The sequence below is a fragment of the Terrapene carolina genome, unplaced genomic scaffold (assembly GCF_002925995.2).
Source record: "Terrapene carolina triunguis isolate 2854851 unplaced genomic scaffold, T_m_triunguis-2.0 Scaffold93, whole genome shotgun sequence".
Taxonomy (NCBI): Eukaryota; Metazoa; Chordata; order Testudines; family Emydidae; genus Terrapene; species Terrapene triunguis.
Window position 1 is genome coordinate 32,838,218 of NW_020664444.1, and position 16,031 is coordinate 32,854,248.

The following is a 16,031-nucleotide window of genomic DNA, read 5'->3' on the forward strand; positions in this document are numbered from 1 at the left end:
GAGACCTGTAAAAGAAACTCAAAATTGGGTCTGTGCCCTGTTTTTTGCTGGGGGAAAAGTGGGAGGGTTCTGCTTGTTTAGCAGTATCTGGAATCTTGAGCCTTTTGCTCTCTGCTGTGCTGGAGATCTTGTAGGGCCCAGAGATGTACATTGGAAGCATTCTCCGTCCTTAATTGAAGGGCCTGGGATGCTAAATCTGTAACAGAGTTTTAATTCTGTGGGTTTGTCAGGTGTTTGAATAAAATGAATTTTAAACCAAACAAGATTTAGGAAGTGATTTTAATTCATATTAAATTAATTCAGATATTCAATTAATATCTCAATGGCTTGCATTTTGTTTCCTTGGTGCTTATGATACTGACTTGTAATCCTAGTTTTGCCACATTAGCCGAGATCTGAATTTCTAATGAAAAATCTAGCAGAATGCTCCCTGCTTAACAAACAAAAACAAACATGAAGGGCCTGAGTTTTTTGTTTCTCAAATACATCAGGAGCAAAAAGGGCACAAACCCATATTTTGTTTCCTTTGCATGTCCGCTTTAGCCTTCCAGCTGAATGATCCCCAGAAGGGGGTGTAGCTCCTGATCTGTCTTGAAGGCTGGCATACTGAACAGTGTGGTGCTACTTAAAAGTGACTTGCAAAGAGCTTGGAAATTGTTCGTGGCTTTTTTCCTGCTTCATGATGTATAAATGAAACCTGACAGATTATTTTTTTAATCTTAGCAATGTCAGGCGTGTCAAGTTTTGCCTTCCCTGTTTTTCTTCTCTAGTCCTCCAAGAGGGCCGTCAGCCCTCCTGTGAAGGTGGAGGGAAAATACCATTGTTAAAGATTCAGCTCCCAACAGATTGGCCAGTGTTTTGAGTTTGCTGTTAACAAAAAGCAAATGGAAAAATAGAGCTTTAAACGGTCTGACAAAAATACCCTCTTCCCCCTATAGCTTCGATTTCAGCATCTTGTGGTGTCACCAGCCACTAGCTCTCCAGACAGCCGTAGAGTCCTCCAGCAGTAACAGGGTGGAACAAGCCATATGTTTCTAGTGTTAAAAACAAGCAGGAAAAACGGCAGCTTCTTTTTAGGGGGCTAGCAGCTTTCAGGCTTTCTGCATACACCTTAGAGAAACAACAAGGTGTGTACAGATATTTCTTGCCCTTTACATGTTTCTCTTTATGGGCACATTCTTACAATGGGAAAAGGGATGAGTACTTCGATGGTCTCATTTGTTTATACAGAATTTAAACTTTCATTTACAAACTAATTCAGTTCTTAGCCCTTTTTGTAGCAAAGAAAACATTCTGACCCTGACCTGTTGTGCAGCTGTCTTGCTGAGTCTGCAAAATCACAACCTGAAACAATAGCTTGGCAAGGTGTGAACTGCCTCTGTTCCTCTTAAGAGGATGGTGATTCAGAAGCCTAATGATGACATTTTAGTTGCCAACCTTATTATCTGTTTCACTTCTGATTATTTTAGAAGAGCTATCTTGCTGCCCACCATGTTTTTTCCAAACCGATCGTTGGAGGGGGTTATTTTCCATGACACACTGGTGTGCCCAGCAGTGGGGTTCAGTTGTTGAAAGGGAGCCATGTGGATAAAATTCTTCAAATGAAGTGTAAAAAAACCCCCCCCACAGAAAACCGTAGCACTCCCTTGGGGCCATCGTAATCTTTGAAACTAACGCTTTAATCGCATTGCCTATTACAGGGGTGGTCAAACTTACTGGCCCTCCAAGCCGTATACAGCAATCTTCAGAAGTTCAAGAGCTGGGACACGCGTGCCGGGAGCTGGGGTTGGAGCTTCAGCCCCACTCCTACTGAAGCCCTGAGCCCTGGCAGGTGCATCCTATAGGGCTGAAGCCCCGAGACCCCCCTCCCCACTGGGCAGAAGCCCCTACTGCACCACCCTGCTGCAAGGCAGCAGTCCTGAGCTCCCCCCACCTCCAGTCTGGTAAGTGGACAATAGGGTCCATGGGGGACTCTGCAAGCCGAACTTTAATGGTAAAAGAGCCGCATGTGGCTTGCGAGCCACAGTTTGGCGACCCCTGGTCTATTAGAATGGGCAGATCCTGTGGGACTATAGTTTAGTATGTCCCTTTTCTCTGTTCCCTGAAGATCCTCTCTCTGTCCTACCTCATTGCCTCGATCCTATAGCACCTTAGGCTTTGTCTAAACACATTTGCTCTAGTTTATTGACACTCTTATTTTGGCTTAAAAGGGGGCTTATTTCAGTTTCGTTTCCATCAGTTAAGAATAGACTTAAGCTAAACAGAAATAAGCCTAGTTTAAACTGATAGTGTCCAAATACCTTTTGCAGCCCTTTAACTGCATGAGTTTAAAATAGCACCTTGAGTTAAACCAGTGAAACTTTGTATATAGATGAGCCCTTCGACTGATTGGTATCACCACTGCCTGCCCTTTGGGAATGCCTCACCACTGCTCTTCACTGGGCCAAAGGCTTTGTTTTTGTCACATCTGAGATACCCCATTCTTTCCCCTCCTAACATCCTGAATGAACTTGACTTACATGTTGTTGTGCAGCATCCTGACTTGTTGCATTTAGCAGCCACAGGCAGAGAGGGGTGAGCAGTTGGTGTTTTAATGGTTGCTTGAAGGGTCAGTCCCTCTGAGTGTTTAAAAGATGGGTTATTCCTTAAGCGTCCTTATTCCCTATTTCCAGTGAGCAGAAGTTTGTCACACACCCTGAAAAAAAGTGTATTAGCCCTAGAAACAGGAGAGAGGCTTGTGGCCAGGATAATCTCTGGACTGAGAGTTAGGATTTAAAAATCTACTGTATTTAATTCTTGCCCTACCCTGCCAAAATCTGTAGAGCCTTTAAGGTGACTGTCAAACACAAAATGTGGGTTTGTGCTCTCTCGCTGCTTTATGATTTATAAAGAAGGCCTCCTGGGCTATTTCCCCCCGCCCTGGGTTTTCACATAAGACATTTAGGTCTTGTCTGCCCTGGAAGACTATCTGGATGAGTCGTGAACTATTAGGATAATTGAGATTACATGTATCAAGTAAGTGATACCTGAGCAATTGAGAGTGGGGAGTGACTTTTAGTGAAAAGATCAGTGTTTAAAATGTAATGCTTTTGTTTATCACTTATTTAACTCTCACTCTGTGGGGCAAAACAGCTCTCTTAAAGGATTTAATACCTCTTCAATTCAGTGCTGAGAGAGCTCTCAATCCATATGTGAGTCACTCGTGGAGATCCCAAGCACAAATGGGGAAGAGCAGACCTGATATTCCTGTTATTTCAATTAAGCTAAAAAGGGTTTAAACCCAATTTCTTCTTTGTAGGTCACTCTGATAGAATGACGATCTAGAGAGATGCTGCAAATTGATTAAGCTACTCTGAAATAAGTACTGTTTTCCCTCAGGCATTTGAAAATGGAGATTGGCGAAGATTAATTGTTTGATGGATTTTCCCCAAGCGCTGCATTTACGATGCATTTTGAGATTACGTCAAGGGTGCCCTAGAGCATAAATCTAAGGGCTTGTCTTCGTGTACTGGTGCAGCTGTGCCACTGTAGCGCTTTAGTGAAGATGCTACTGTGCTGATGAGAGAACCACTGTAGTGCTGTCTACACGTGTGGTTAGGTCAGTACAACTGTTACTCAGGGGTGTGGATTTTTCACACTGCTGAGTGATGGAGTTATTCTGATATAGGTCTGTAGTGTAGATCTGGCTTAAGTAAATAAATAGAGACATCTGAAGACATTTGGGCTTTGATGGATTCCCTTGCTCCCCTGGAGATATGAGAAATTCCCAGATGATTAAAAGTTTGTAAGACAAGAGGGTGATGTATGATTGAATTGTGATGACGTGGTAAGATTTTTCTGCAGTTTCCTACAAAATTCTCTGACTGGGTTACACTTTGAATGATCTGGTATAAAAGAAACAGGGAAGGTCATTGGAAAAATATGAGCAGAATAAACTAAACAGGCAAAAGGAGCTATAAGTCTTAACAGATGGAAGTTAGTCTCCCTCTGCCTCAATTTAGCTTTCTGTGAAATGGGTGTAATGCTTTACAGGGGAGACTTGCTGCATGTTTGAAGTTTCTTGAGAAAGGCGAGTGTTTGTTGTATAGATTTGTCCATACTCAGGTACTTGCCTTGTTTAATTTTTCATGTCAAGGCCTTGTCTGCATCCGCCTTACTTAGCAGACGCGTGGTTTAGAGCAGGCAAAAATTACATCCCAGTTCTGGGCATCTCCAAATCACTCTTCCCCTTCTCTCCTGCAATGGGAGTCCGGAATCCCAGTCCTTCAGTGCTGGGCTCGGCTAAGGGGATGAAATTGCCCTTGAACTGGATGTGATGCCGTGAAGTCTGTGCTGGCAGAGTCTGAGCTGTTTTATTATTGTTGCATTTCAGTGCCGTTTGCTCCAATAGCCAGTAATGGTTAACAATGACTCTAAAAAATACTCTGTTTCTGGGGGCTGGAGTACCAGGGAATAGATAGCTATTTTGAAAAACAAGCTGCAGCATGCACAAGATCTATGTGCTTCTATTTGGAGGGGAAATCCGTGTTTCTTACCCCTTGCCAATCACTGTGAAATACTGCTCAAGGGGCAAGAAATGCTGTATAAACTTGTGTATAAGCCATCCTCTTGATCTCTTTATCTAAAGCTTTGCTAAATGAGTGCCCTACGGGTAAACTGATACCCATCCCCTTTCCCTCTCCCTGTCCCTTCCCACTAAGGAGCCCTACCTCAGCATGAGGTGCTCAGCAGATCATTCCCAGTGACTCTGTTGTCCGGACTGCAGCAAGGCAAAGATCCTGGTGGGGGAGAAGTTTCCAAATGGATTCCCATATGAAGTGCATTCCTCACCCACGTAGAAAAGCTGTCTTGAAATACTGGTAGGAATGTGTATGATCATCACAAGGCTGTATGGTAGTGCTTGGTCTCCATGATTAATACTCTGTTGTTATCACACAGTCTCAGTCTAGCCCCAGGGCAAGTCCCAGCTCTTGCCCCCCAACAAAGTGTTATCTATAATCTACATGCCTACCCAGCGGTGACTAGGTGACTGCCAGTGTGCTTGACACCAGCCTGGGACCGCATGACCTGAACTGAACTTCCTAGTGAAAAGACAAAATGTAGGCTCCAATTGTGATGAGTTTATAATCTGCCGAGGAATGTCCTGACCCTGAGAGCCCTGGTTCCCCACTGGCACGTGCACTGTCTCCATGAGGAGTGTGGCTTTAGATAGCATGTTCCATTGCTGGGGGCTTTCTTAGTCATTAAAACATCCAGAAAAGAAGCCATTCCCAGTAAGTACAAAATAAAACACCCAGGACTTTCTGGATCCTGACCTTCCGCCCATGCATCTTCCCTATTGATTCACACAGGGAGGGGACAACCACTGGCCTGAATGGAGATTTGTGCAGATACAAAGTTATTTTGCTGCAGCTGTGCCACTCTCCACACATGTATACAGAAACAGATCCAGAAAGGGGTGTGGCAGTGGCGGATTTAGAGTTAGTGGGGTCCTGTGCTCAGCTTCATTTTTGGGGCCCCTCCTTGGGACCCAGCCAAGAAAAAGAACATTCTTTCTCATCTTCCCCCCCCCCGTCCCTGTTTTTCAGTCTTTTTTTTCTTCCTCTTCTTCCTATAAGTAATAAGAAGTAAATGAAAATAAAGTGAGGTACCTTGATTATTTTTGTAGTCGAACTTATTTTTCCATAGACCACTTGAAAATTGCTGGGGGTCTCGGCGGACCACTTACCTTTCCAAATACTGTTTGTACCGTTAGCTAACTATTGTAAAGCGCTTTGGATAAGAGCGCTTTATTAAAAAAAAGTGAAAAAATGTTGGGGTGTGGGGTCTGGGCAGGACTTGGGGTGTGGGAGGGGGCTCAGGGCTGGGGGTGCAGTGTCTGGGAGGCAGTTAAGGTGCAGGAACAGGTTGGGGTGCAGGGTCTGACCAGTAGTCAAGATGCAGGAGGGGGCTCAGGGTTGGGGCAGGAGATTGGGGTGTGGAGCACTTATCTGGGGCAGCTCCCACTTGGTGTGAGTGGTGCAGGTGGGAATGGGGGGGGTGCAGGAATCAGGGAGGGCAGGGGGATGCAGGAGTCAGGACAGGGGGTGTGGGCTGGAGTTGTGGGGGTGCTCCCTGCCCTGAGCCACTCATGGCACGGGGCCGGGGGGTACGTGTAGGAGGAGTGCGGGGGGTCTGCCTTTGCTCTGCCCTGCCCTGATTCCACCCCGTTCCCCAAGGCTCTGCCCCCGCCTCTTCCCCGCCTCCTCCCCCGAGCGCGCTGCGGCCCTGCTCCTCCCCTCCATCCTGGAGCGACCGGAGCGCTGGCAAACAGCTATTCGGCGGCGGGGGAAGCGCTGGGAGGAAGTGGGAGTGGGGAGCTTGGCTGCCAGTGGGTGTGGAGCCTGCAGCAGGAGTCCCAGGACCAAGCTTCTGCCCCTGCAGCTGCCCGGCCCTGGGGCCCCCTGTCGTTGGGGGGCCCATGCCAGGGCACCCTATGTTTTATTGTAAATCCGCCTCTGGGGTGTGGGGAAATCATTTTGCTCATTTGATAAAGTGTGTGTGTGTTTCCCCTCACACAGCTTCATCAGATTAACATGACTTTCATCCTACAGAATTTAGACAAGAATTTTGTCATTTTCTTGACTGAATCAGGGCATCTGATATGCCCAGCTCTAGGGAGAAGAAAGGTAAAACTATTTGGAAACTAAAGATGATCCTTTTCCCAAGTCTTTCTTAGAAGCTGACTAGGTACTTCTAGGAACAAATATTTAATTTCCTTCAGGGCTTTTTCTTCCAGCTCTTGCCCCCTAGGTGTTGCTCTTTTTAACAAAAGACAAAGCTTTGATTCTAACCTTAATGAAATGTGGATCCAGAGTTCAGGGCCTTTGTTTATTTCAGACGTGCATCCTCTAGCTCTGATCCTACAATGATGCTGCTGATCTCTTTTGTAGAACAGCTTCCCTCCTGAATAATCCCAAAGCATTTAGGAAATATATGCAGGAATTGCATCAGTGACCTACAGCTGCTGTTTAACTCTCTATAGCCTTTTTAAGTAGGACCCGAAGAAGGATAATGTATCCAATTGAAACAGCAGGAGAATATAGGGCGGTAGAATGTAGTTACTTAAAATCAAATTTGGACACTTGGGTTAATATTTTCCCTTTCATGAAAAATGCCGCAGTGGTTAGGACAGTCTACTATTATGCATCCCCTCTGCAAGCTCAGCTCTTCCAGCATGGCACCTTGAACACTGAGCTGGGTTAATTTTAGCACTGGCTCCAGGGGCCGAGGGTCACTGAATCAGCAGCCATGCTGCCTGCAGCACCATGGGTTTCCTGAGTGTTCTGGCCCCAGCTCGAGCTGCTTAGCTCAGGAGATATGAGGACAAGATCATAGCCCAGGGTGTTAGGGTTGCAGCGAGTGTCCGTTGATGTGCTGGATTAGGATCCCACAAAAATGACACTTCCAGAAAAATCTGGTTCCCGTCAGTAACCCCTAAAGCTCTCCCTGTCTGCCTGCATTGAGCTGCACTGGGGGTGTGCGGGGGGTGGATGCCTCTGTACTTCCAAGGGTGATGAGTTTGTATGTACTGTAATTCTTTTCCTTGCAGACCAGCTGTAAGCAATGTCCAGTGACCCGCCCCCACCCTACCCAGGGGGACCTTCTGCACCGCTACTACAAGAGAAGAATGGCCCACCCACCATGTCAGGTAAGTTGCAGAGGATGGGGCATCCTGGCTATGCTGTGATCCAGTCTCAATGGCAGTGGGGGCAGGGCAGATGCAGGGGAAACTCTGGGGCAGGTGGTCTTCTTACAGACACACTGCTGGGTGGGGTGCACTGGGGTCAATGCAGAGCGTCTACAGCAGTGAAGTCAGCATGTTGCTCCACCTCGATTTCAGACCCTTTACTCCCTAACAGGGAGGCAAGGAGAGGTCTGTGATGCAGCGGGCAGCTGGAGAAGCTGTCATAAAACCATCCCAGACCGCCAAGAGGTCTGGTCACCCAGCCAAGTGACTCTTTGTGCAGGCCAGACCCTAGCCCAGCGTGGCAGGGCCTGCCTCTCTCCTGAACCTGCCAGTCAGTGACTCAGCTATTGGCCAGTTGAGCAGTGTATTTCTCGTCCTCGCCCAAGAAGTGACAGACTTAGTCAAAGCAGGTTCACTACTCTCTGTAGAGGAGCCCCTGCCTCTGGCTCCACGCAGACCACTCTCACCAGGGCCCTTGGCCAAATCTCGCTTCCTCTCCTCTGCTTGTGCTCCATGACCCAGCTGCTGCCTCAGTTGATTGCCCTCCTGCTGCCTGTCTCTCTGGGCTTCCAAGTAACTCTGCTCTTCTGGGGGTTCTGACCCAAACTTTGGGAGCTTTCCCACCTCCTGCCTTTCAGCTGGTGTCTCTCGGGGATCCATCCTTGACTCCTCCTCCTGCCCCGGATGATCTCACCAGCTGTTGTGGCTCCACTGTACCCCCTCACAAATCTGCCTCTCATCTTCAGTCCTGTCTTGTTTCTCTGTCTGTCTCTCCAGTGTCCCATCTCGAATGGCTCGCTGCCACCTTAGACCCAGCATGGCTAAAACGAAGTCCCTGAGCTCTCCCACTGGGCCTTCTCCCCTCCTGCTTCTCACAGTACCAGCTCCTCCCATCCCATCCTCCCTTTTTCTCCCCTCACACCTAGGCCCTGCCCAAAATCCTGCCACCGCTGCACGGTGCTGTATAACTGATGAGCATGCAGCACAGTTCCTTGGGGTTTGTAGAAGGTTTCTATAGCCACAGGACCCCTCATGAACTGAAACAGCCAGAGAATTGTTCCAGTTCTGTATTTCTCTCCATACTGCCTCCTCACTGCTCTCCTGGCCACTTGGGGTTTGGTGGGCCCCAAGCTGGTCCCATTGCTCCTGCTGAAAAGGTACCAAGATATGCTTCCTCAAACTCCTGTCTCAAACCCATCTGGCTGTGCATTTGCCTGCACCTCTTGTCTGGTAGGAGGGCATTAATCCCAGCATGCCAGGAGCCCTTTACCTTAAAGGGCTAGTGATTGGCTGCTCACGAGTCTCCCAGAATTCCTTTCTGAAGATGCTTGGCCCCAGGATCACTGGAGTCAGGCTGGCTGCTCAGCATTCTTTGTACCTCCCAAAAAATCAGAGGAATGGCTAGTAGCAACTGGGTGGGATTTCTTAGCTCCTTAATGCAATGATGTGAATCGGCTTTGGGGGGACTTTACTGCACTTTGAGTATCAGCCCGTGCCCTGGCATTGCCCCTGTGTTGAGCGAGGGGGAGAGCTGTGCTTCCCGGTAACTCTGCAGCTTGGTTTGAGCAGCGAGTGCCAGTCTATACTGGGGCATGGATCAGGTGCTCCCCAGGGCCCAAGGAGGCCCTTGAGACACCCAGCACCGGGATGCCTCTGCAGGCATGGCTGACGCAATGCAGCACACAGCACATTAGTCTGAGGCAGCGTGGCTGTGGCAGGTCTAAAATCCTAGTGCTCTAAGAGCAAAAGGAGCCAAGCTGCTGGTGGAGGCCTGCTGGGACCTGCTGTGCACCCCTGGGGTGGATGCATATATTTTGGGACTCCATGGTCCCCAGTTCGCATCCATCTCAGAGCCTGGCTAGATGTGGAGATCTCAAAGGAGGACTGGGGCTGAAACCTGCCTGTCTGGCACAGCTGCAGCCAGAGGGGAGATGCAGGAGAGTCTGATGTCGTGTGAGAGTAATTGGCAGGCCAGTTCAGCTCCCAAATGGTCCTGCCCATCCCCCTCTCGTCCTGGCTGCTCCCCCAGCTGGCCAGACTGAATGACTGTAGTTCATAACTATCCTCCCAACATCAGCCATGGCTCAGATGGTCGCAGAGCAGGGAGTGAGGCACTGAGCTATAGACGTGGGCTGGAACTGCAGGGGGCTGTTAGGCCAGTGCCCAAGCGAAATGCAGCTGGTCTCCAGCTAATGCCCCTTCCACAGTTTGGGCCTTTAATCCCAGTGCTCAGGGATCTGCTCTAGGTTTAACTGGATTGGCACAGCACCTTTTGCCTGTGCGGGGGAATTCCAGTACTGGCTGGGAGGGAGGGGCGCCCCCTGCTGAAGTATGTTCACTGGAGATGAGTTGCTCCCTGAACACGGTGGGTGTTAAAGCCCCCGAGTTGGGAAGGGGAGATGTTGGGGTTTCTCTGGCAGAGCTTGCTTGGCTGAGACACATACTTCCCGATTCCCTCTAGCACAGCACAGGGTTTCCAGTTTTGCTGGATTCTTCCCATTGGCACTGCCCTGTTGTGGGTGTGGCCCTCACTGCAATATTAAGTTGGTCTTCTTCACCTGGTTGGTCTCTGCCAGGCCCCCTTTAATGTTGCACTCTATATGCTGGGGGCCTGGCTGCCACTGCAGCCTGGCTTAGAACGCCTCAGGTCAGCTGTGCTTTGCCACTCGCTGCCTCACCCCTCCACTCTCCCCAGCGACCTCCTTCCAGTCCAGCTAACCCTTCATGCCTTCTGCCTTTCCTTTCAGACGGAGTCTCCACTGCTGGAGTCCAGCCCCATGGGATGCCTGTGCCCCCTTCAGATTTTGGGCCACCCCCGTATGAACCACCCCTGCAACCAGGGTACATCCCCGCTCCCGTTTCTGCAGATGGCTCTATGCCCTACATGCCCCATGGTGAGTACTGGAGGGGCTGGGTAATGTGGAGAATGGCTTTCAGCAGGAGCTCCTATGAATGTGCCCCTTCCAGATGCCTTGTCTTGGTGCACTGAGGGGAGCCCAGAAATCTGACTGGGCTGTTGCCTGCTCTCCACAGCAGCCTGGGCTTCTCACCATGCCAGCTGCCCTGCTAGTGAATACACAGTTGCTGCTCTCTGTGGCATGGCAGGATAGGCTCTGGTGTCCCGTGAGCCAGTGCCAGTTACTGTCAGGACCAGGCAGGCAAACACAGTGGCTGCTATGTACTCTCAGGAGCTCCCAGAGCTGTGGTGCTGCGTTCTGTGCTGTGGGCAGAGGAGATGTTCACTAGGGGTCTCCTAGCACCAAGGAAGGAGCCTCAGCTCCCGGGCCCCTGCAGCCTGCCTTTCCAGAGAGGCGTCGGTGGTAATCTGCGACTGACTCTGTGCGGTTCCTCTCTCCACAGTGCCCACTCTGCGCAGAGCCATGTGCTGGGTTAGCAGTTACAGGGCTGCAGCGTCCTTGGTTGCACTCGCTGGGGTACGACATAACTAAGACTCGTTGTACAGTACCCAACTCAGTGGGGCCCCAATCCTGGCTGGCCCTAGGCACTACCATAATCCGTGTACTGACTGTCAGTGCTGAGCCCACAGAGCCAGCCAGCTGGGGAGCACAGAGCAGCTGGGTGCTAACGTAGTCCCGCTGCTCAGAAATGCGGCATAGGAATCGCTTGTTAATGTGCCAAGACCTCTCACTGTGTGTGTTTATCAATGGCAGGTTATTATCCACCCCCAGGACCTCACCCTCCCATGGGCTATTACCCGGCTGCAGGACATTACCCCTCTCCTGGTGGCCACACAGCAACTGTCATTGTACCATCGGGGGCAGCAACCACGGTCACCGTGCTGCAGGGAGAAATATTCCAGGGCAGCCCCGTGCAGACGGTGTGTCCTCACTGCCAGCAGGCCATCACCACCGCGATCACACATGAGATAGGGCTCATGAACTTCCTCCTCGGCTTCTTCTGCTGCTTCGTCGGGTACGTGCCGGGAGGAGGAGGAACTTTGCCATTCTCCAGTGCCTTCCACTCTGGTCACTGATGGATTGGGGGAGGGAAGAGCTAAAGGAGCAAGCAATGGACTTGCCCAAGTAGCACTGACCTCTCCTCTCCGTTAACTGGCTACTCATCCAGCTGGCTTTATCCCCTACAGAGCCCCACACAGGACTGGGCCTTGAAGCCCCTCTTGCCTGCTGCTGGCGGAGGAGGAAATTGGACCAGGAGGTAGTGAGGCGCCACGGGGACCCCAAGCTGCAGTGTGTGTGTGATTGTCCCTGTGTGGCTCTGCACCAGCCCTTTGCCTCGCCTTCCATCTTAGCTGGGCTTGAGGCCAGTTGCTGGTGGGCTCTGGCCACTCCCTAGTACAGCTGCTGCTCCAGCGGCTCTGGTGCTAGCAGGAAGCTGCCCCCACTGCACTCACTGTGGTGTCAGGAAAGCTCCTGTCATGGCGAGCATCTCTCTACAGAGCGATGGGACTGGTTTTTAGCTGGAAGGGGAATTTCCTGCTGGGCGTCCCTGTGCTCCCAAGTGTGAGCTTCCATCCAGCTGTGAGTGATGTTAAATCAGGTGTTTTGCTGTGTTCTTTAAATATGGACCCTTAAAAGGCTTTGCTCTTCTTAGCCTGTGGGAGGGGGAGGGGAGGAGGTGTCTGTACCAGGCTCCAAAGGGATGCTAGGACTTACCAAGGAAGCCACTGGGGTTCAGTGGGAGCAGGTTTTACTGGGTGTCTGGGGTGGCAGCAGTGTCCCTGTTCTGGGGTGTGTGTAGTTAGTTGGCCAGGCTGTGAGGGGTGGAGTAGAGGCCCCCATGGTGCTTGCCATGCCCTGCCCCTGCTCACCTGGCTTTGATCTCTCCCTCTTTTTCCAGATGTGATCTGGGCTGCTGCTTGATTCCATGTTTAATAGACGACTTCAAGGATGTGACCCACACTTGTCCCAACTGCAAAGCCTACATCTACACGTACAAGCGCATGTGCTAACAGCACCCCCGGGAGCCACACCTGCTGGAATGACATCACCCCCTCCTCCACGCCGATCTACACATGCAGAATGCTCCTTTGCTTAGCCCTACGTTGGTAGTGTGTGTTTATTTCCCCTTCCATTTTAAAGAGCTTAGAAAGCTGTAGTAGAGCGACGGTACTCACACACTGACAAGGAAGCTGTAGGCCCACACTGAACAGCTAGAGCTGGTGTGTAGATGTGAGCTCTGACAGGTAGCTGGGCTAGGCTGTGAGATTGAATAGCTGCAACACTCGCCTTGCCGTTCCAGCTGTCCCGTCTTGTTCTCACCCTTACGGCTGTTTGCAGAGGGTTTAGAACTAGGATTGCAAATGAGGCATCAGACTGCACAGAGACTTCCCCTTCCTGGATTATGTCTGCCCGTCAGAGCCACCTCTGGTGCTTTGTCCTACCTCACCTTCCTGCACCCCCCTCCCCCCATCAGTCACTGTTGGTAGCCACTGTTAAAGGAGACAGTGATGTAAGGCAGACATCCTTCAACTGGCAGCATGCGGGGACAGCCATTCCAATGGGCTCTTGCCCAATTAGTGATAGACTGAGCCATTGCAATACGGGGGCGCTTTCCTTCCATTCCATGCAGGCAGCTCGCTTATTTCTCTAGAAGCTGTGAATATGCCGAGATGTCCCGTCTGCTCCCACAGAGACTGTGGGGTGCTGGGGTACTCCTGTGCTCACCAGCTCTGTCTCTTTAAAGCAGACAGATCCTGTAGTTTAGTTGACTGTTGCAGTTCTCTACAAACCACAGATTCAAAGCAAGCGCATCCGTCCATCCCCAGGAAAGGGCGACCTATCTGCAGGAAGTGCAGTGCTTCTGACTGGTCGCTTTCTTTGGACGCCTAGACTCGCTCAGTTTCCCTGCTTTGTCTGTAGGCTAGCGACAAGGGGGGTGCATGTTGCTGGACTACGTGGTGTGAAAGGAAAGGTTTTATTTTAGGGCCAGTGTTCGTTCAGTTCTGTATGTTGTGCTTTTACATCTGGCTGTGCCATGCAGCTGAGCAAAGCTAACGTTTGTTTCCTGCCTTGGCGCCCAGCCAGCTCAGCCTTGCCCTGAAGAAGATGGGGAAGCAGCGGCTCTGTTTAGTTTGCAGGTGGCCAGGGGATGTTTTCTGTTTCTTTTGAAGTGCTTTGGGATCTTGGAGCCTCAGGTGTCAGTCCCTGGCTGTATCTCCCTAGGTCTGGCTCTTCCATGGGTGTAATGGCTCCTGTAGCCCCAGGGTGATTACACTCAGCAGCCCAGAGGCAGTGGGTTACAGAGGGCATCTGCCACCTTGAGGCACAGATGAAGAGACAGGCCTTTACTTGCAGCGCGAGTACAGGCGTTAACCCACTAGTTCTGTACGGAAATTGGCAGCTACTAGACATTCCCATCCTCAGTTGTAGTCTTGAGAAACTTCCATTACAAAGTCAGGGAGGGGGAATGGAGCAGTAGCTCCTGCCGTGAGTCTGCTGGAATCATGAAGCCACTTTTACCCTTTGGGTGCTGTAGACCCCACCTTATGCCTCTGGCATTGGGAACAGAGCCTGTGTCACTGAGGGATGTGAAAGCTCAGCCTGCGGGAGGGGGCGAGGGTTGGTTCTCTCTGGAACTCAGCATTAAGTAGCAGTTTTTCCCTGCTCCCCACCCACTCCCACCCCCAAATCTAGTGGACAATGAGCTTGGGAAGAGAACTAGAAAAATGGGCCTTATCTTTTTCCCATTCGTTCAGTGGAATTCAGGAGATTCGGGCCCTCTGTGCTCCGAGCTCCCACATGGACTAGCTGGAGCTGGAGCTGGAGCTGTCTAGTGTAAGATAATAGAAACTGTGTGTGCATCTGCATTTCCTTTGCCTTGACTTTCTATTAAGCTTTTACCTGGGACTCAGTGGTGTAGCTATTAGCCTTTGTCACCAGCGTCCTGGGTTCACATTGGTGGCCAATCACAAGTGCAGTGGGCTTGGTGACCTCACTGGATGTCTTGTCCAAATCCATCACCAAGTCGGCAGTCTCCAGTCAAGAGCACTCCCCTATCGGAGTAAGAGGTGGGGATGCAGTCTGGATGCCTGAGGAGTCCCCACACTCGTCCGCCTTCATCACCCTTAGCTCTAGCCGATGCCGGCAGCCTCCCTCCCACTCCCTAATGAAACACCCGTCTATCGAACCCACGCAGTGCAGTGAAAGGGAAGGTGTATGGCTCTAGCTATTTCTGGCTGTGCCGGTCTCTCCCTAGACGTGTAGGTTTGCATCGTATGCCTTCTTCTTATTTTGTTCTGTTCACATTTGTTTAATGTCTATGTTTGGGGGATAGAAAAACTGATAAATCTCCCTCAATGCACTTTTTCACTGTGCTACCTAGGGCCCGACATTTCATTACTCCCCACTAATGGCAGTGCGTCCAAGTGTGTAGATAACTCAGCGCAGCACTGTAGGGGGGCTTGTTTTTAATTTAATTTAACTATATTATTATTAAATGGCCACCAGGTCGTAACTAACTTACCGGAAATGTGAATCCTCTACCCATCAAGCCCAATCAGTTTTTGCATGAAAACGAAGAGTCACTGCCCAGAGGTCCATCACTAATGGGTATGGTATGAATTATTCTATGCACGTGGTTCTGTTCTGGTTCCTTTTTTATACTAGGAAGAGGAAATGTAGATTTTGAGGGTTAAAACTAGCTGATGTTATTGAGATGCTGAGCCCAAGGCTATTCAGGGAGCCTTTGCTGAATCTCCATTTTTCAGTGGCTCTGTACTTCAGTTTATTCCAGCTGATGTAATCCTTTCTGGTTTGTGTGTCTTGAGTGCATGCCATCAAAACACAGTGAACATCTGCTCTCTCTCTGGTTGTCTGTCACCCCCCTCATTAAACTGGGTCAGATGTATACACGCGGGGGCTCTGGCCCTCCGGGTCATGAATGTGAAATGGTTGATTTTGTTCTTTAAGCTGATTGGTTAAAGAAACACAGCCCAAAGCGTGGTCCTGATTTTAAACTGCTCCAGTGCAAGGGTATTTGTACTCTGTATATTCAAGTAAACATTTTAAACCAACTGGAAGTCTTAAAATGAACTCCTTTGGGGTTGAGTTCTGACTTGTGGTTCAGGTGTCAGCTTTGTTTGATGTCAGGAGTGAATTATTCTGTACTTAGAAAAGCAAACTGTTGGCGCTTTTACATAATATTTGTATATAAATAAAAGACAGACCCTGATCTCACTGTGCTGCTCTTCTTTAAGCTCTCTGAGATTTGGATGACTCAAGGGAATGGTAGTGAGACAGTCTTTCCAGGCTGGGGTATGTGGCACACAAAGCCAGCCCAGGGCAGCATTGACCTGATGGTTGTTCAGTGGGTTTCAGCCCAG

General features: G+C 50.0%; 1 protein-coding gene across 2 annotated transcripts in view; it reads left to right on the forward strand.

Annotated features, from left to right (window-relative positions):
• Positions 1-12,741, forward strand: part of CDIP1 (cell death inducing p53 target 1) — a 31,245-nt gene extending 18,504 nt beyond the window's left edge. Inside the window, exons 2-5 of one of the 2 annotated variants that reach the window (XM_024197825.3) lie at positions 7,592-7,690; positions 10,477-10,623; positions 11,419-11,662; positions 12,548-12,741. In XM_024197825.3, coding sequence (XP_024053593.1) covers positions 7,606-7,690; positions 10,477-10,623; positions 11,419-11,662; positions 12,548-12,659 — 588 coding nt within the window. In that variant the 5' untranslated portion in view covers positions 7,592-7,605 and the 3' untranslated portion in view covers positions 12,660-12,741. Of the gene's footprint in view, positions 1-7,591; positions 7,691-10,476; positions 10,624-11,400; positions 11,663-12,547 lie in introns of both variants that reach the window. The other variant, XM_024197824.3, reaches the window with a different exon arrangement.
• The last annotated feature ends 3,290 nt before the right edge of the window (positions 12,742-16,031 follow it).